Below are 20,717 nucleotides of genomic sequence, written 5' to 3' on the forward strand. Positions count from 1 at the left end.
TCCTTGCCCCATGTAGTGGTTTCCTGTCCTCCTGGTTCATTCATTCTGTACGGTTCTTTTGTTCAAGTCGGAAAGACAAGCGGTAGGCCCCCCAGCCAATCACGTTTGGTTTCTCAGACCCATGCTGCACGGTCTTCGCTTTCCGCCGCCTATGTGAGTTATTAGCGTCTGGCAGCATTGGCTGCTAATATAAGCAACAACACCGTAGCACGTAGTTTATTCAGATAGCAAGAAGTAGGTGAAATAAACAGGTAAGACATACCCTTAGTACTCCCAAATAACTAAACAACTTTGCTGGAAGTACCCCTGTACAAAAATAGCTGAATACTACTAAACTGTCTAGAACTACCTAGCTAAACAGCTGTGCTAATAAGCTAACACATACGGCTAGCCACCATTGATATCGAAATCCGTATGTCTTGCACCGTTTTCCGTATACAACCTCTGTTTACGAAGCCGTAGTTTTACTTGAAAGGTGGACCAACAAGTAACTCTAAACGACGCGGTGTAAACAGCTATTTACATAGTAACAGTGTATCCTGAATATAAAAGTCAGAAGAGCATCTTGGCTAGCATAGTTAGCTAACGTTACCTTGTTAGCCTATGGTAAACTTAGTACACTTGTGTCTGAATTGTTAACCATGGTTGTGTGGTCTGATAGAACTCAAATCTTGTTGCGAGGGAAGGACTGAAATGAACAGCTGTCATGGCCTTGGCTTGTGAATGGCCCGATGTGTGCATTTTGATTCATATAACGTTGTTGCCAGCTGTCAGAATCCATCTTTAGTTCTTAGGCATGATAATCTTTGTAATGTATGTCACATACACTGTTAACCTATTGGAATGGCTGGTTACACATTATGATCCTGTTCTTGGAAGTAACTCTGCTGTAGTGTCACTTGTCAGTGTTTGAAGTGCTAGATCCTGACTGTCAGTTGCTGATCTTTGCTGTTCTTATCAAACTTTTCTGCCTTCCAGTGTAACCAAGTTCAGGAGGGCTGACACAAGATGTCCGACAGTGCGGGCTTGCAGTTTGTCAGCCCGTATGCCTTCGAGGCCATGCAGAAGGTGGATGTGGCTCGGCTGGCTGCCCTCAGTGACCCGGAGCTGAGGCTGCTTCTTCCCTGCCTGGTGCGGATGGCCCTCTGCGCCCCAGCTGACCAGAGCAAAACCTGGGCCCAGGACAAGAAACTCATCCTCAGGCTGCTGTCCGGGGTGGAAGCAGTGAACTCCATTGTGGCTCTGCTCTCAGTAGACTTCCATGCTCTAGAGCAGGACGCCAGGAAGGAACAGCAGCTCAGGTAACACCCAGATCGCTGAGTTGTAACGCACCTGCCCTTAGCCTTTGTTGCCGCCCACAGAGAGATTTTAGATGATATTGAAGTTTTCTACCTAAACACCAAGGTCTTTGTTGACATAAGAGCCAGTAAACCTAGTCCTAGATTAAAATCCCCCTTTCAGCGGTGATCATTGAAGATCTCATCGAGGACCAGGCTTAGTTCATGTCTGGGAAACATGTTGATACACGCATACAGTAATCCTTACAGGCACTGTCTGGAAAACCACCCTGCTACCGTAATTTCCCAACCACAAGTATACATTGACTTTGCTAAATTTCTTCAGCTATAAGGTTAATACAGGGGGCAGTTCATATGTTATTAATATGGTTTTGTCGGCTAAATACACAATGTGGCTAATAAACAGGAAGTTACTGTACCTCTAGCATCACCACTTCTTTCTCACAGACACAAGGCAGGTGGTTCTAATGGGGAGAGTATGCTGGTGTCCCAGCTTCAGCGCGGACTCACGCTGGACTTTGAGCACAGTGACCCTCTGCACAGGCTCAGGCTCGCCCTCAGCGAGCTGCTGGTCATCATGAACAAGGTAAAGAAAAGTGCTACAGTTTGCAATGTGTTAAAAATGGTAAATGAACTGCATTTATGTTGCGCCTTTTCCTGGTGCTGAATTACTCCTCCACCTCCAGAGCTACTGCTGCCCCAAATCACTATTAATGTGTAAAAATGTGTTTGCAGAACAGTATTATTGTCTTGTGCATCTATGTGTCTGTTTTGCATGTCATTGTACAAGTCTGTGCATAAGCACTCAAGAAAGACTGATCAAAAAATATTGGAACTCGAAATAGGTTTTTATAGCAAAGGGTAATGTTTTCTCACACCCCTGTGTATCACATTTTGCAGGTGGCTGACTCAAACGGGGAGTTTTTTATGAAGTCGTCAGAGCTGTTTGAGAGTTCTGTGTACCTGGAGGAACTTGCAGACGTCCTCTGTATTCTTCAAGCAGGTACACACACCTCATTTATGTTTAGTGATTTAGGCCTTCTGTGTGGGTAGAATAGCACTCTGTAGCATGTAAAACAGGTCTATCCTTGAACTTGTAAATTGAAACCTTGACTCTGACCCTTTTCAGTATCCATTTACTGGGTTTTATAGTCAGAATCCAGCAATGACCGTGGATGTAGACTAAATATCTTGCCCATTATTCAGTCGTATTATTTTGTTCATTGATTCTTCTCTGGTTGTATTTCTTTTTGACTCTGAGGACGCAGTGCGTCAACATCAGTTGATTGTGCACCATAATAAAACAAGTTTAAAAGTTCTCTGAGTGCTCCGGTCACCCCTGGGTTAAGTCTCTTGGAAGTAGCCCAGCCAGTTTCTCTGACCCTTTGGTCCTGGACTGTGAGCACCGAAAAGGCTTGAGCGCACCCTTCTTACAAGTTCTTCTCTGGTTATGTTTGTGTCCTTGACAGAGCTGCCATCCTTGTTGCCCATTGTTGATGTGGCTGAAGCGCTGCTTCATGTTCGTAATGGAGAGTGGTTTCTCTGTCTGCTTGTTGCCAATGTCCCCGACAGCTTCAATGAAGGTACGTTTTGTCGTTTTAGCTTTTCCCGATGCAATCTACCTTCAAAATAGTTAAAATTGTTAAATTGTATGATTAATATTTTATAGGTTAAAGGACTGTTCTTAATGTGTTTAAAGATCGAAAGACCCGCTTTTAACTGCCCATCACTGTATCACCTCTTTTAAGTGCACAATTGTACACCTCAACAAGGCCAAACCCAAAATTATCTAGGCAAAAAATGCTAAAAATAAATGTTGACCACATAAAAAAAGACTACTTCTGTTACTTATTTTTTCTATTCAGAGGATGAATGTTTTTCCCAATTTTCCTGTGTTTCTGTGTGTAACTGCAGTGTGCCGGGGTCTGATTAAGAGCGGCGAGCGGCAGGACGAGGAGAGTGTCGGGGGCCGGCGGCGGACCGAGGCTCTGCGGCAGCTCTGTCAAATGAACCCCACCCAGGCCCTCAACATCCGCGCCATGGTGGTGAGCTCACACAACCAAACAGCACCACTGACATTTTTGGCTTGCCTCATTCATATTAAACCATACAAATGACAAAAACAACTAGCTTTAACTACAAATATCCAGAACAGCCTACAAAGGTGAATACTCTTGGCAGTCTAGAAAAAGCAGGGAAAAAACATTGCCACATTTTACTGAAAATTATTATTTTTTAAAAAGGCTAGTAAGTATTAAATGGAAAATGGCAAAAGCATTGTCTGAAGGAAATTATTGTTATGACTTGCTACATAATCATATGGTACAAGTTGATGATGATGTTCTGGTTTCCCTAAGTGTAAACACAAGCTGTGCTCTCTCAGGTGGAGGAGTGTCACCTGCCTGGCCTGGGCGTGGCTCTGACTCTGGACTATAAGCCCGACTCAAGCGACGAGGCGGTCAGCCCTCTGGTGTCCTTCGTCAGCGGACTCCTACTGGGTACCAACAGCAAAGTGCGCACCTGGTTCGGCCTGTTCATCCGCAACGGCCAGCAGGTAACGCCATGCAGATACACACACACACACACACACACACACACACACACACACACACACACACACACACAATGAGGCAGAGTAATAAACAGTCCACAGAAGAAAAACACAGAAGAGATTTTATTGCGCACATTTTGAGTAACAGAAGTTTTAATGCATTCCCATGTTCTCATGGCCCAACCTCACTCCCCCTCTTTTTTCCTCTCCCTCCCTCCCTCTCTCTTACTCTCTTCTGCTGTCTTCCCATTATCTTGTGTACTTTCTTTTTGTCTCTCCTTCCTGCTTTCATCTGCTATCCTGTTACTCTGCCTCCACTCACTTATCTCTCTTTACTTCCTCTCTTCATTTCTGTCAATCTACCCATCTTTTTCTTTTTCTCCTCCTTCGCCTTCCATCCCCTTCCATTTCTCCCTCTTACCACCTCTCTCTCTCTCTCTCTCTCTCTCATTCTCTCTCTCTGTCTCTCTCTCTCTCTCTCTCCCTCCCTTTCATCCTCCAGAGGAAGCGTGAGAGCAGCTCGGTGCTATGGCAGATGCGTCGGCAGCTCCTGCTGGAGCTGGTGGCCATCCTGCCGCGCTCACGTAGCACCCACGTGCCCAACGACAGCGAGGGCGGCGGCAGCAGCGGAGGGGGCGCTGGGGGCTACTCGGGCCTGAGGGAAGAGCACGTGGTGAAGGCCAGCGCTCTGCTGCGCCTCTACTGCGCCCTCATGGGCATCGCTGGGCTCAGGTGAGAGGCCAAGCGCCACCCATCGGCGCTCTCTCCACTGGTAGAGCCTCAACCCATGCCTTTATTTGATCAACGAAGGAACTGTTACTGTAGCTGTTATGGTTATGGGATTTTGCAGACGCCTTTGTCCAAAGCGACACACGCATACAAAAACAACATAATATTTAAAACATCTGAGTACTCTGAATGTGTATACAAACTGGATCATGACATCAACTGAATTAAAAAATTGTTTCCCAACTACTCAAACAACCTGTTAGTTGATAAATGTGATTGTGTTAAAGGTTCTTTTTACAGATACAAAACATGTAACAACATAATACGTAACAATGAAAATAGCAAGCACTCTGAATGTGATTACAAGGTGGATAATGAAGACAGTTTTACTGGCTTTACTGTTTCTTACTCAGTTAATGTTCGTGTGTGTGTGCGTGTGCGTGTGCGTGTGTGTGTGCGTGTGTGCGTGTGTGTGTGTGTGTGTGTGTGTGTGTGTGTGTGTGTGTGTGTGTGTGTGTGTGTGTGTGTGCGCGCGTGTGTGTGTGTGTGTGTTTTCCACCCCTCAGGCCCACAGACGAGGAGGCTGAGCAGCTGCTGCAGCTGATGACCAGTCGTCCTCCGGCCACCCCCGCCGGCGTGCGCTTCGTCTCTCTGGCCTTCTGTAAGCTGCTGGCCTTCCCCACGCTAGTCAGGTACAGCGCACTCAACCACGCACATCAACACCCCACTCGCACATCAACACCCCACTCACACAAACCTCACAGAAGTGTACCGAGGACTGTTGAAAGAATCAAGATTAGTGGTAGAAGATTTGCCAAATTTGAACACACCTCTGCCTTCAAACTTCACATACCACGTCCTTCATTGCCCCCCCTGGAGTGTGTGGGAGTTGATTTCCCTAACTCCGGTAGGGAGCCCTACTCCCTCCTCCATCCTAACACCTCCGTCCCTCCGCATTTTCCCCACCTGTCTTGTCTCCAGTGCTCCTGGGCAAACTCACCGTTGGTACTTTTTAATCAGTTGAACACACCTGGTTTTGCTTGCTGTGAAAGATGTGTGACAGATGGACTGTCTGTATCAGCTGAGTCCCAGGAGCAGGGTTGAGAACCACTGCTATATCCTATCTGGTCTGAGTCAAGTGTTGTGCCCTCTGGTGGCTGTGTGTGGTGGTGCCTGTGAGAGCTGGTGGGTTTGTGTGTCCTCCTGAGTCTCCTGTTGTGCCCTCTCTGCAGCACCCCAGAGCAAGAGCAGCTGATGGTCATGTGGCTCAGCTGGATGATCAAAGAGGAGGAGTACTTTGAAAGGTGAGACAGTGTAAAGCTTTGAACATTTTTTACAATGTTGTGAAGTTGTATTGCTGAAGTAAACTCTCCAGAATGTAGTCTTTAAATGGAATATTTTTTTTCAGAAGTGTCTCATTCTGTTCTCTAGTTTTAAAGAGAAGTCTTTCTTTCTTTCTTTCCTTCCTTCCTTTCTTGCTTTCTTTCTTTATTCTGTTCTTTCTCTCTGTCTTTCCACTTGTCCTTCCATCCCTCCTCCTCAGTGCTGCTGGAGTGTCTGCTTCCTTTGGGGAGATGCTGTTACTGGTCGCCATGTATTTCCACAGCAACCAACTGAGTGCCATCATTGAGCTGGTGTGTTCTACTCTGGGAATGAAGGTGAGCGGTCACTGACAGCAGACAGCCTGACCACTTCAATAGTACAAAACGCTAGTGCAAATACACACTATGCCTATTTTTGATATGAGACGTTGCCATTGCAGCCCCTACAGGTTGCAGTGGTTAAATTAAAAAGAATAAAAAGATATTGTGAATTTGAATTTGTGGGGGAACTGTGCCCTGCCATGTGGGTACCACATTAGCAGTCTTTTCCCGGTCGTTTAGGTTAAAATCAACTAAAACAGTCTGTAGGTTAATTAGTAGAAAAAAAGTTGTTAGTGGCAGCCCTAATGTTAAGCAAAACTCTTAGGTAGCAGAAATGTGGCTGTTTGATGTACTGAAGATCCATTAATTGTGGCTAAAATGAATGCCGCAATGAAATCCTGCACAATGCTTATTACTGAATCAAATGCTCATCTTTCTCCATAGATTGCCATTAAACCAAGCTCTCTGAGCAAGATGAAGACCATTTTCACCCAAGAGATCTTCACTGAACAGGTATCCTATTGCACAGACCTTGCACGAACCAAATACTGTTCTGAAGTAACTTCCCATTTTGGTCTTGTGTGGTGTACTTCCTATCGATGTCACCTGAAGCCGGCGATTTTGTCATTGTGTGTTTTGATTGTTTGGGTTGAAATGATCCTCATCTGTACCATGTAAGGATATAAGTTGTGCTGTAAAGAGACTTGGATGTGTGTGCCATAGGTGGTCACTGCCCATGCAGTCCGGGTGCCCGTCACCAACAACCTGAGTGCAAACATCACAGGCTTCCTGCCCGTGCACTGCATCTACCAGCTGCTGAGGAGCCGAGCCTTCACCAAACACAAGGTCTCCATCAAGGTAAGATGGCAGCAAGTAGAACCAGTCACCAGCTCATCCCAAAGCTTATTGGTGGATGCATCATCTAATTCAATCTAAATTATCTTAAGCATTATATGTAATCATTTGATTGCATAAACATCAGTTTTGTATAGTGTTTTGTATTGGCAGCAAATTCTATAGTAATAAAAAGTGTGTGTGTGTGTGTGTGTGTGTGTGTGTGTGTGTGTGTGTGTGTGTGTGTGTGTGTGTGTGTGTGTGTGTGTGTGTGTGTGAGTGATCGTCATCCCTCAGGACTGGATCTTCAGACAGCTGTGTGAGAGCTCCACCCCTTTGCATACCCAGCTCCTCCCACTCATCGATGTCTACATCAACTCCATTCTCACCCCCGCCTCCAAGGCCAACCCAGAGGCCACTAACCAGCCAGTCACGGAACAGGAGATCCTCAACGTCTTTCAGGGAGTGACAGGGGTAGGTCGGGTCCTGCTGACTGAACACATAACATGGTGTATTCAAGTGTATTATCTGGTGCTTTGTACCTTTATAACCATGCAATATCTAATCCACCTGAAGTTCAAGTTGGCTGCTAGTTAGTAAGTATGCTCACATAACTTTCCTTGATTTCAAACAATTTATATCAACAAAACTTCCAGTGTTTATCCCTTTGTGTCCCTCTTGCACATTACTGTTCCTCACGGATCTCTCTCTCTCTCTCTCTCTCTCTCTCTCTCTCTGTCTCTCTCTCTCTCTTCTCTCTCGCTCTCTCTCTCCCTCTCTCTCTGTCTCTATCTCTCTTCTCTCTCTCTCTCTCCCCCTCTCTCTCTCTCTCTCTCTCCCTCTCTTCTCTCTCCCTCTCTTCTCTCTCTCTCTCTCTCTCTCTCTCTCTCTCTCTCTCTCTCAGGGGGATGGTGGGCGCGGGCGTTCCCGTTTCAGTATCACAGCCCAGCTCCTCATCCTCTACTACATCCTGTCCTACGAGGAGGCACTGCTAGCTAACACCAAGTCACTGGGTGAGTACAGTGTTCTCTCTTCGGAGTCCTCTGCCCCTCTAATGAGGTAGTAATTAACATGACTTAATTAACAGCCTGTGCTTTGTTTGTTGACTTACATTGTTTCCACAGCAGCAGTCACAACTCTGCCCTGGTTTGTTGAGACTTATCCTGAAGACACTTAACTTTCTCTTTCTCTTTCTCTTTCTCGTTCTCGTTCTCGTTCTTTCTCATTCTTTCTTTCTATACATCCCTAACTCTCTGCTTTCAGCCCAAATGCAGAAGAAGCCAAAGTCCTACTCTGCAGCCCTGATGGACCAGATTCCCATTAAATACCTCATTGGCCAGGCCCAGGGACTACAGAAAGAGCTTGGGGGTAAGAAGTTGGACTGTAGCCATTCCCATTTCTATTGGCGCCTTGGCAGCGTTAATGATGGGATACAAGGAACTAAGACCTTCCTAACTAATGCTTCATTCAGTCCACTAATTTGTCTTGCTGTGAACATCTCTCCCCCTCTCTTTCTCTGTCTCTCTCTCCCTCCCTGTCTCCCTCCCTCCCTCCCTCTCTCTCTATCATGACTCTCTCTCTCTGTCTTTCTCCCTCCCTCTCTCTCTCTCTCGGTCTTTCTCCCTCCCTCTCTCTCTCTCTCTCTCTCTCGGTCTTTCTCCCTCCCCTCTCTCTCTCCCCCTCAGGATTGCACTCTGCCCTGTTGCGTCTGCTGGCCACTAACTACCCTCACCTGTGCATGGTGGAGGACTGGCTGAAGGAGGAGGAGGTGACAGGCACACTGCCCCTGCTGCGCAGGATACTGCTGACCAGTCCCACCTGCCTGTACACACACACACAGCTGCAGGAAGGTGAGGATGCGCACTCATGTGTACACACACACACACACACACACAAACACAAACACAAACACAGCTGTAAGAGCTTGAAGACACATACAGACACACATACAGGAAATCACACATATATATATATACACACACACACACACACACACACAGACAAGCACACATGCCCAGAAAAACTGACACACACACACTAACTCCTAAACAGTTATTTGCCATGTGAATGTTAGTACACATGATGAATAAGTGGATTGCAAAATATATCCATTTAATTATCTCCGTAAAGAGGTCAGATACACAGATATATATATAATAAGATGTAATGCATGGAGTCATGATGCACCACCAATTCCCCCCCAAAGCGTTCCAGAAGCTTCCATCTAGCCAGACACGACTACTGGAGATGCTGGAGCACCTGGCCCTGCTGTCGCCCAGCGACCTGATCCCGTACGCCGAGGCCCTGACGGCCAGCATGGGGCTGCTCCTGGACGACGGCGTCCCCCGCAAGGTGCTGCAGACGCTCAACAAGCTGTGGATGGTGCTCAACACAGTCATGCCTCGCAGGTGAGCAGCAGGAGGGTGAAGTGTAGCCGAGGGGCACGGTGGAGCCTGGGTGCTGGTGTGTCTTCCATTTTGTTTTTTGCCTGCCAGCTCTTCCATTTTTCCTATAGTTTCTACTATATTTCAAAACTATGTGTACTTAAAGGTCTAAACCACATGTTAGGCCTTCATCTCCCTCCTCACAGACTGCCACCCCCACTCTGTGAATCAGCACAGCACATACAGTGTTAAAGGGGAACTTTACAACTATTTCAACTTAATAAACCCGTTTAGAAATCATTTGGATGGTTAAATGACCTGTTCCGGTGAAAATGGTTTTTCCATTTTTTTCCCGCTCCCCCTAGCGTCCCCTAGCCTCCCCAGGCAGGCGGAAAACCAACCTTGCAACATTGGGACTACTGTCCCGGTAAGAGAAGTGAGAAACAAGAAACTCGCTTTGAATCGCGTTTCTTACCTTGTAACATCCACATTGTTCTGTCGAACTTATGTTAACCGTTTCGCTAGCTTGTAAACAAATCCATGTGCTTTATTGTTACCTTTTTCCACCGTTTGAAATAGCATAATGCACAACTTCTCCAGCAGAGGGGGAAATATAGCTAATCCTGCCAAGTTTCCCTTTAACACTATTATTATACATTGCTACAGTGTACACGAGTCAAACCCCAATCATTTTACTCTGTTATGCAAGTATAATGTAACAATAATTGATAATTGATTCTCAAACCTTGTGTGTGTGTCCCAGGCTGTGGGTGATGACGGTGAACGCCCTGCAGCCTTCGGTGAAGCTCCTGAGGAAGCCGCGCTACACCCAGAATGACCTGATGGTGGACCCCATCATAGTCCTGCGCTGTGACCCCAGGGTCTTCAGGTATTAGAACACTAAACAGCGCTAATCCATAGTCACTTCTTAGTCATATTTGTCCAGTTTTCGTTATACTTAACTAGTATATAGGCTATATATTTTAACCCCTTAGTTAACATATATTGCATATACAGCTCTGGAAAAAATTAAGAGACCACTGCAAATGTTTCTGTTCTGTTCTCATCCTACAGTTGCTGAGTGACATTTGAATGAGTTGACGGTCATATTCAAAATTAAGAGACCACTGCAAATTTGAGCATGACCGTCAACTCATTCAAATGTCACTCAGCAACCGTAGGATGACATCAGAAAAATGTGCAGTGGTCTCTTCATTTTTTCCAGAGCTGTATATCATTCTTGATGTGTAGGGAAGTGTGGATGTGTTGACTCTATCATAGTGCTGGACTGTGACCCCAGGGCCTGCAGGTATTGCATGACAGAATGCTGGTGCATAGTCACACAGTCACCCAGGGTTAGCCACATTTGTCCTGTTGTCTTCCTGTATGCTTCTCCTCAACATTCAACATGTATGTATATAGCCTGCATGATGTGATTGATTGGAGATTGCATTTGCATAGAACTCCAGACATCCAGACAAAACAAAATACAAAATGATGGTAAACAAATCTATTTAAAGTTGCAGGAAAGCCGCTACAGCTGTGAGAGTAGCAGTGTGTGTGTGCATTTGTGTGTTTGCCCATGTGTCTGAATGCTTTCATGTGAATTTTGCTGACATTGTTTGTGTGTGTATGTGTCTGTGTGTGTCTGTGTGTTTTTCTTATGTTAATGGTATGATGTGTGTCTGTGTATAATGATGAGTCTTCTGGTTTATTCTCAGGTGTCCTCCGCTCATGGACATCACCCTGCACATGTTGAACGGCTACCTGCTGGCCTCCAAGGCCTACCTGAACGCCCACCTGAAAGAGATGGCCGACATGGAGCGCCAGACGCAGACCATCTCTAACCTGGGCCTGAGCGGGCAACCGGACACACCCGAGGTCACCCGCGAGGAGCTGAAGAACGCCCTGCTCTCTGCACAGGTCTGTGAACAGACGCAAACAACCAAACACACACACACACACACACACACACACACACACACACACACACACACACACACGCATGGTGGAGCAGCAGTAGTGTCGCAGCCTGACATTCGACCCAGGTTTGATTCCTGAATGCACCGTTGTGTCCCTTGAAATAAAAACGTCTGCTAAAAAGCAGTAACTTTACACACATACACACATGTGAGGGACTGGACTTTCACACTTGCATTTGGGTGAAAATACAGAATACAATATATATATATATATATATATATATATATATATATATATATATATATATATATATATATATATATATATATATATATATATATATATATATATATATATATATATATATATATATATATATTAACATATATAAACATGCATATATATATATATAAACATATATAAACATGCATATTTAAGAAAAGATATGCACACTTAGCACTACAATCTGTTTTTCCAGATTCCTGAAATATTACTGTGTCATATTTTACTTATGGTAAAGTTATTTGTTATTTTTGCATTGATATCTGCAGAAGTCTTTTTCCTTTTCCTCTGTTTTGACCTTTGAACTCCTACCAACCCCTGACCTCTAGGACAGCGCCGCGGTGCAGATCCTGCTGGAGGTGTGTCTTCCCATTGCGGGGAAGGAGCAAGTAGCAGGCGGCGGGGCCGAGAGCCTTCTCCACATAATGCGGGGCGACAAAGCGAAGCCAACGGGTGGCGCTGCGGGCGCGGCGATGGAGGAGGAAGAAGGGGGGTTGCTAAGCGACCTGCGGGAGGTGCAGTGTCTCATCTGCTGCCTGCTGCATCAGATGTTCATCGCTGACCCCAACATTGCCAAGCTGGTGCACTTCCAGGTACACTAGCGCTAGACGCTTACACTCGTTGATAGGCTGAGTGTGAATAAATGAACAAGAGGCATCTGCTTGTGTGCTGTGAGTTCTCTGTTGATCAGATAAGTGCTATTATACATAAATGCAGCCCATTTACCATTTGATCTGTCACCAAAATGTGGTCTGGGTACGGTGGCAAAAAAAAAAACAGAGAAATCCACAGAGCTCATTGTCAACCTCTCTCTCTCTCTCTCTCTCTCTCTGTTTTTGTTCTGTCTCTCCAGGGTTACCCTCAGGCTCTTCTGCCACTCACAGTAGCTGGAATTCCCTCCATTCACATCTGCCTGGACTTCATCCCCGAGCTGCTGGCCCAGCCTCAGCTGGAGAAACAGGTGTGTGTATGTGTGTGAGTCTTTGTGTGTGTTTGTATGTACTTGTTGTGCATTAATGTGTGTGTGTGTGTGTGTGTGTTTGTGTGTGTGCATGTGCCTGGGAAGAGGTACTTGTATGGTTCCACTAAAATATCCCAACAGCAAGCAGAAATGAACACCAATAACTGTATATAGCGAAGTCTTTTAAAGCAACACCAAAGAGTTTTTTGTACCTTAAAATAATGTTTCCAAAATCGTTTCAGTGGTTCATCAACTCGTAACAGGGTGAACGGCACTTTCTGCATTCGCGGCCCTCTATCGGCTATAACCGCACTATGTAAGTTTGCCGGATCGGGTAGCGGATCTGTAGTTCGATGGAATGAGACATGAGAAACTACAAAATTGACTTGCATCTGATGTCGCAATACATCGTACTTTCTTAAAATCATGCAACATATTCTACCTTGTCTGTGGACATTGTTATTTGCAAAGCTGGTGCTGGATAAACAAATAGTGTGTGCGACAGAGGAAAAGTTCTTTGGTGTTGCTTTAAGCACCCATCACGAGATTTGCTCTTGAGATCCTCCTCTGATTGAGAAGCACAATAATAAAATAACTAAATATACAGACATGTATGAATAACTCCGATGTAATATAGAGGGAATGCACTGACAGCAGTCTGTAGAAAAAGATCCTGTATAATAGCAGCTGTTTTGTGTTTTGATTTCAAAGTGTGTGTGTGGGGTGTGTGTGTGTGTTTCCTTCCCAAAACTAGAAAGTTGGTCGGTAATCGCCTACGGAGGGCCGCTCAGGCAATGGCAGAAGTGCCATTTGTCATGTTATGTAGTTATGTGCCATCAAAATGATTTTGGAAACATGATGTTAAAGTCAAAAAACTGTTAAGGATGCCTTTAAGCCCTAGTTGATTAGCAGTCAAGCAAAGATTTTGTTATAGGTTTGCTTTTGTATTGCGGCTGTGGTCATGGTCATGGAGAGGAAGTCCAGAAAATGTACTTTTGTGTTTGATTGGTTAATGTATTTATTGATTGATTGATGGTTTATCAAATAAATGTGATTTTCCCTCCCCCTCCCAGATCTTTGCCATCCAGCTGCTGTCTCATCTGTGCACCCAGTATGCCCTGCCCAAGTCACTGAGCGTGGCTCGCCTGGCTGTTAGCGTCATGGCTACTCTCCTCACAGGTGCAGCCACTCAGCTTAGCCCTCTTCTCTTCTCTTAGAGGAACTGAAACACTGCTTTTAGCAGGCAATGTGTATATATAGAAGTCTAGTTATATGTTTCTCTCTTTCCGTTTCCTGTGACCCCCCAAAACACACACACACACATGCTGGTCTCAGTTGAATGCAGCCACTGTGTTTCATTACTCACCAACGTTTTAACCTTGATGATCTTGTTCAACTGCTTGATGTTGTAAAGTGGCGGTGGAGAAATCCTCCTTCCTGTCGTGTAACTGTAGTCTTGACTCATGTGTACTCCATAGAGCAACATCTTTAACAGCTGAAGTGTGCAATGTTAACACATTGACAAGCATTGAATTTGCTTAACGAAAATAATTACTTCTAATACTTTCATACTGTGTTGTTTGTTTGTTTGTTTGTTTGTTTGTTTGTTTGTTTTGTGTGCGGTGGCCAGTGCTGACTCGTAAGAAGCGCCACTCGTTCTTCATGCCCACTTTGCCCTGCCTGGCGTCCTTCTGCCAGGCCTTTCCGCCACTCTACGAGGATGTGTTCGCCCTGCTGGTGCAGGTGGGCCAGGTGTGTGCTGCGGACGTCGCCACTGAGGAGAGGGACATCGATCCACTCATTGCCAGTGAGTGTGTGTGTTTGCGGCCGCACGCACGCGTGTGTGTGTTGTTACTGTGTTGTTCAGTCATCTGCATATTTTCTTTTCCATTACTAGATTTGAATCACTGATTATCATCAGTATTGTCATTTTCTTGTCATTTTAACACAATCTGGCTTCTATGATCTGACTTGTTGACATAAAATGGACACTATGGACAGTACTTCGAAAATGTCTTTTGTAAAATCATGGATAAACATACACACAATACAAAACAACCAAATAACACAAATTGAGCATACTGGCTTCCGAGAAATATGAGACACACAGGGTGTTGGCCTTGACACTTGCCCTTGGTTTGTCACCAGAGAGAGCGGAGTCATTCTGACAATTTTATTTCTTCTTTCACTCTCGGTCTTACTTTATGATCATTTTGCTTTGATCAGTCATACAGCTCTGGAAAAAATTGAGACCATTGCACATTTTGCTGATGTCATCCTAAGGTTGCCGAGTAGTGTTAATTTCGTCAGACGAGACGAGAGGAAATGTTCGTCAACGACCTTTTTTTTTCATGACTAAGACTAGACGATGACGAGACGGCAGTAATGTCCTGAAACACTGACTAAGACTATCTTAAGATGCATTATTATTGACGAAAAAAGACGAGACTAAAATGTTTTGCATGAAATAAAAACTAAGATAAAATCTCTTCATTTTCGTCTACAAAATGAGAAGACAGAATATCTAGCTGTTAACGTTTTCAAAATATTCCGAATGAGTTCATACGCAACAGCTTTCCTGTAGGCTAGTCTACGTGCTGTTGCTGCAACACGAAACTACATGGAACAAGAACACTGGAGAGTTCTGCCAGAGTTAGCAAGCTAACTACCTAAGCTTTATGCCACAATACTACATACCCAGAAGTTGAAGCTTCTCTCATACAAATTAACATCCCCCAGAATGTCCATACGAAAATGTTCATCATGTAATGTCAACTATTTAACTAGTTAGACTGATGATGCAAAGTTTGCTAGCAAGTAAGCTAATATGGAAAGTTCGCTAGCAAGTTAGCTATGGCTAAGATGGAGAGTCTGTTTGGGGAATGTGTTGTGTTTGGGCGCATATCGCCATCTAGCGAGGCGGAGTAAAACTTTAATACTTTGGCCTACGACTTTTTCAGTTTCAGGACCACTTAACTAACCCTAGCTAAAAAAAAAAAAAAGATTAGACCTACTTCAACAGTAGCCTATAATTAGTCTACACAATAGGCCTACTCACTGAACCACCTTGCTTATTGTCTTTGCACTTTGCTTATTGTGTGGATTCATACTGTATGATTTAAACTGGCATATCTTACATAGACAGTGTTGCAGAACCAGTGATCCCCGGACCACACTTTGAGAAACACTGGTCTACGAATATGACAGTGATCCAGTCAAATCTTTTACTGTTTATGGTCAAATCCCTACCTGTGCATGTAAACATACTGACTGACAAAAAATCAGAATGAGTAATTATAACAGACGAGTAGCCCTGTGGACACACAATATTGTTGGAAAATTGAGATGTGAAACACTATTTGACTCAAATGGTAATCAGAAATAATTTGTTATAAAAAAAAAGACTAAAATGTGTTGACTAAAACTGACTAAGACTAAGATACCTTTAGTTTTCTTTTGACTAAAACTAGACTAAAATGACGAGACTTTTAGTTGACTAAAACTTGACTAACAAAAATGATATTTGAATGACTAAATATGACAGACTAACAAGGACATTTCGTCACAAGACTACAACTAAGACTAAATTAAAAATAGGTGACAAAATTAACACTATTGCTGAGTGACATTTGAATGAGTTGACGGCCATATTCAAGTTTGCAGTGGTCTCCTAATGGCCCTAGGCCATCATTAGTGTGTGTGTTGTCATTGGTATCCATTAATTTGCAGCTCATTCACTCTAAAAGCAGATGATTGGGGTTTAACACTGTTGTGCCCATGTCCTCCAGGGCTGCAGTATCTGAGGGAGAGACCCCAGGATGCAGCGTCCGTGCTGGGCCTGTCCAAACCTGTCCTGCCCAAGAGATCTGGCGACAGGACGTGGGGAAGTGACCCGGACGTCCAGCTCTGCTACCAGATAGAGACCACCTTCATGGACATCATCCAGTCAAGTGTGCAGAGGGACCAGTGATGGAGCCGGACCAGACGGTGGTGATGGTAGTTGTGGTGGTGGTGGCAGTGGTGAAAGCCGTGGCCACAATGACCAGAGCAGGTCACTGTGACAACCAGAACTGTTACTGTGAAGACAACCATGGCTGCTGTGACGACCAGAGCAGTGGCCTTGACGACCAGACTCAAGGAATGATCTTGCCTCAAATTGTGTGTTTTTGTCACAAATTTATCATCCAGCTCCGCATGAACTCAGACAGGTGGGTGGTGGGTATGAGAGAGCAATTGAAGGGAGACGACATGGAGGTAGTCCAGTTAAAAAGGGAGGCCTCCCTGTCAAGCTGTTGGTTTTTGTTTGGATGTGTAACGAGCTAATGCGGTAGCAAGATATTATTGGTCTGTTTTCTTGACCACTGTACAGATCTTTTCCAACACATTGTAAAAAAAAAGGTGTTTTAGTTTTGTAATCACTGATCTTTTTTAGACTTTGCATTAAAATATGTGAAAAAAAGCTTTCTTCTGATCTGTTGTAATTTCTACTTCTACAAATATGTATTTTCCACAAGAAGAAATCCAAGCTTTCCCCAGACTTTTTTCAAACTGAATATTTTTTTCTCGTAAGACAATCGAAACAAGTGTCCATTTTTGTTGGGATTTTCACCTTTGACCTTTCATATTTTTGTGCATTATAATTTTTTGTGTTGGTATTCCGTGTAGCAAAACTTCACTCTTTCTCCCAAATGTCCATACTTGTCCAGCTCCGGAAATCAGTATTTCATATTTCCAAATATTCCAGCAAGCCACCTGTATTGTAGAAGCTCAGTTGGGAAACCTAATGAATGTAATATGCAATGTGTTACATATCATACATTAAGTCACTGCCTTTATTTGGATAGCACAGTGAAGAGTGACAGGAAGTAAGTGGTAGAGAGATGGGATGGGCTCAGGAAATGACCGTAGGCAGGTCGAACCTGGGTCCCTGTGGACAATTGGAATTATACTTACTGAAAAAAATGTTGACGTGTACAATACTTATTATCCCCGCTGTATGCTAGACATACTTATGACCGCTTGTTCAACACTTTTGCATGTAACTACTCAAGCGATCAAATAAGGGCAATTTGTTTCATGGGGTAGGACTATACTAGCCTTACGAGCCAGACCCACATCAAGATGTAGGGTCTGGGAACTTACCATAGGCACTGCTCAATCGAGGGGCGGGATAAACGGTTGTCTTTCAAATTTCCTCTGCACGCAATAGTATAGCGCTACAACTCATGTCCCATGCATTTTCCCACCAGCGGAGCTAGTTGATCAAACTTTTGCCAATTTAAAAAAAGCTTAACTCGAGTCACGATTCAAAGACCGCTGTTCGCCAGCAGCAGCATCCATCTTCTTTGTTTCCAAGTAGCAGGAAATTCAAGCGGAACCGTCGCCGACTCTATAAACGATGTGATTGGCCTGATAGAAGTTTAATTTTTCCAGCTTGCAAGCCAACGGGGAGTTGCTAGACTACCAAAATCAGTTACATCGATGCACTAAAGCATTGCAGTTTGTTCAAGATGGGGAGAAACTGTTTTAGTGATGTACACAAGTATGGAGTTTGAACAAGCAGTTTTGAGAATTTCAATTCTGATCTGAGAAATGCGCCAAAGCGACTGAGAAAAACTAAAACTAAATTGACATGTTAAAACGTTTAAAACAAAATTACCGTAGATGCATTTCTGGAAACAACCTAACCCCCCCCCCCATACACACACACACACACACACACATACACACACACACACTTAATGGAGATGTATGGTATTTTTCAGAATTTGTGTTTTTCAGATTTTCAGTTGATATGAGACGCTAATAAAAACGTGTTTCTTACAAATAGCACTATAATACACTGCTCACATTAGATCTCAATGGGAAAAAACTCATGCTGGATATCTATATCTGGATATGCACTGGGTAATGTGTACTGGGTAAAGGATGCCACATTATTTTTTTGGTAATGAAAATGATCAACCTACAGAGGGCTGAATTCAAAGACCCCCACGAAAATCAAAATCAGGGGAGTGTGGGGGACAGTCAATGGTATCAATTCCTTCATCCTCCAGGAACTGCCTGCACACTCTCGCCACATGTGGCCGGCCATTGTTGTGCACCAGGGGGAACCCAGGGGCCTCTGCACCTGTACAGGGTCAGACAATGGGTCTGAAGATTCATCCCGATACCTTAGAGCAGTGAGGGTGCCATTGTCTTGCCCATAGAGGTCTGTGCGTCCCTCCAGGGTATGCCTCCCCACACCATCACTGACCCACCACCAAATCGGTCATGCTGAATGATGTTGCTGGCAGCAAAATGTTCTCCACAACATCTCCAGACCCTTTCACGTCTGTCACATGTGCTCAGGGTGAACCTGCTCTCTTCTGTGAAAAGCACAGGGCGCCAATGGCGGACCTGCCAATTTTGTATTCTATGGCTAATGGCAATTGAGCTCCACAGTGCTGGGCAGTGAGCACAGGCCCCTCTAGAGGCCATCGGGCCCTCAGGCCACCCTCATGAAGTCTGTTTCTGACAGTGTGGTCAGAGACATTCACACCAGCGGCCTGCTGGAGGTCATTTTGTAGGGCTCTGGCAGGGCTCCTACTGTTCCTCCTTGCACAAAGGAGCAGATACTGGTCCTGCTGCCTGGTAAAGGATATTCTACCACACTACACAGCTCTCTTAGAGCTACTGCCTGTCTCCAGGAATCTCCTTTTGAGACTGCGCTGGGAGACACAGAAGTCCTGGCAATGGAACCTATTGGTGTGCCATTCTGGAGGAGTGTGCAACCTTTGTAGGCCTGGGGCCTCATTTATAAAGCGTTCTTACGCACAGATTTGATCTTAGACCGTGCGTACGCTCAAATCCATGCCAACGCTCAGATTTATAAAAACCGTCTTTGACGTGGAAAAGTGCTTATCTCCACGTCAGGTTCATACTTGACGTACGACCATTTCCTTGTGGTAATGCCGGGATACTGCAAGTAATCTGATGTCTAAGTGCGATGCATTTTCAAAATTCCAAGACCAACGATCACATGTCTTTCTTTGCCATATGCATGATCAATATCATAAGATTTTTAAAGACGTTTTTGGACGCAGCTTAATGTTTCATGGTTTGGCATAAAACTGCTAATGAGAACTATAGCCCACTTAAAAAAGTGAAAAACGTATAGACCTAGCTTACTTATTTCATAATATCAAAAAAAAAAAACAAGACCTACGATAGAATGATTGAAACATTCTTACAGGTGATCTATTATATTTAGTGTTCTCACCAATCTAATATTGACCATAAAATGTCCAATTGCCCTCATTTAGGAGAGGAAAAGTACATTTGTGCCAGGGATGTAGTGGTAAAATAAGAGGTGGGTGAACTATGAATTCTGCAATCTCGGTGAGGTGGACTGCGCCATGCGGTATGGGATTTTTAAAAAAAGGCATTCACAACATGTTTGTTAATGGTGGAGGTTATTGTACAATATTGGGAATATAGGATAGTATTGGATAATACAGTTTTGAATGTTAAAAGTGAATAAACTCTTTTGAGAGGTGGATAAACTCTAATAAGAGTGCCTGAGGTGGGTAGGCCTAAACTCTATTTCTGAAATTTCAGAGGCGGATAAACTGCTGTTTACTCGCGTTTAACCTCCGCTACATCCTAATTTGCGCTCATAGGCCTATTCCCAGCTCCGTAACAGAAAGGTAATATTTGAATGTAAGCTATACAATGTAGCCTATAGATATTTTATATCATATATAGCCTACACAATCAAGGGACTGAAGTTATCCTCTGAAAGCAGGGCATCTTCCTATTTAGTGTTGTGGCGGAGTTGCGTAAAGAGGTGCAGAGCGCGCACCTGTTTGCTTTTTTTGACTGGCAGTGCCCAAGATCAGATGACAATACGTGAGTTGGATAATGTAGGCTAAAATATAAAGGTAGGCCTAAAGCAAACAATAAAGGAAAATGTTTAAGCCATTGGACATTATTGAAAGAAAACGATCGCAAAGATATGCAGAATGAATGAATAATGACCGGCGAACTAGGCTACTTTTTTAGCAAAAAACATAGGCTATCCTAAAAGAAACGTTAAGCCTATAAGTAGGCCTAAACATACGAAATGTTGAT

The 20,717-nt window shown here is 44.2% G+C and overlaps 1 protein-coding gene across 2 annotated transcripts; it reads left to right on the plus strand.

Annotated features, from left to right (window-relative positions):
* Positions 1 to 76: 76 nt before the first annotated feature.
* Positions 77 to 17,065, plus strand: ints2 (integrator complex subunit 2). 2 transcript variants are annotated; one of them, XM_076296697.1, is made up of 25 exons: positions 77 to 153; positions 979 to 1,301; positions 1,746 to 1,884; positions 2,199 to 2,301; positions 2,768 to 2,881; positions 3,213 to 3,343; positions 3,682 to 3,852; positions 4,352 to 4,581; positions 5,145 to 5,270; positions 5,811 to 5,882; positions 6,122 to 6,236; positions 6,666 to 6,734; positions 6,945 to 7,079; positions 7,353 to 7,529; positions 7,960 to 8,068; positions 8,319 to 8,423; positions 8,741 to 8,905; positions 9,262 to 9,463; positions 10,203 to 10,328; positions 11,161 to 11,362; positions 11,974 to 12,237; positions 12,498 to 12,605; positions 13,679 to 13,784; positions 14,236 to 14,412; positions 16,394 to 17,065. In XM_076296697.1, the coding sequence occupies exons 2-25, from the start codon at positions 1,009 to 1,011 to the stop codon at positions 16,573 to 16,575; spliced, it is 3,621 nt and encodes a 1,206-aa protein (XP_076152812.1). In that variant the 5' UTR covers positions 77 to 153; positions 979 to 1,008; the 3' UTR covers positions 16,576 to 17,065. The 2 variants fall into 2 exon arrangements, with proteins under 2 accessions (XP_076152812.1, XP_076152811.1); XM_076296696.1 differs by lacking the exon at positions 77 to 153 and adding an exon at positions 162 to 251.
* Positions 17,066 to 20,717: the final 3,652 nt, after the last annotated feature.

This window comes from Alosa pseudoharengus, unplaced genomic scaffold (assembly GCF_046254945.1).
Source record: "Alosa pseudoharengus isolate Yale_2024_CS ecotype anadromous, Long Island Sound unplaced genomic scaffold, YU_APseudo_1.1 YU_APseudo_1.1_scf_20, whole genome shotgun sequence".
Lineage (NCBI taxonomy): Eukaryota > Metazoa > Chordata > Actinopteri > Clupeiformes > Clupeidae > Alosa > Alosa pseudoharengus.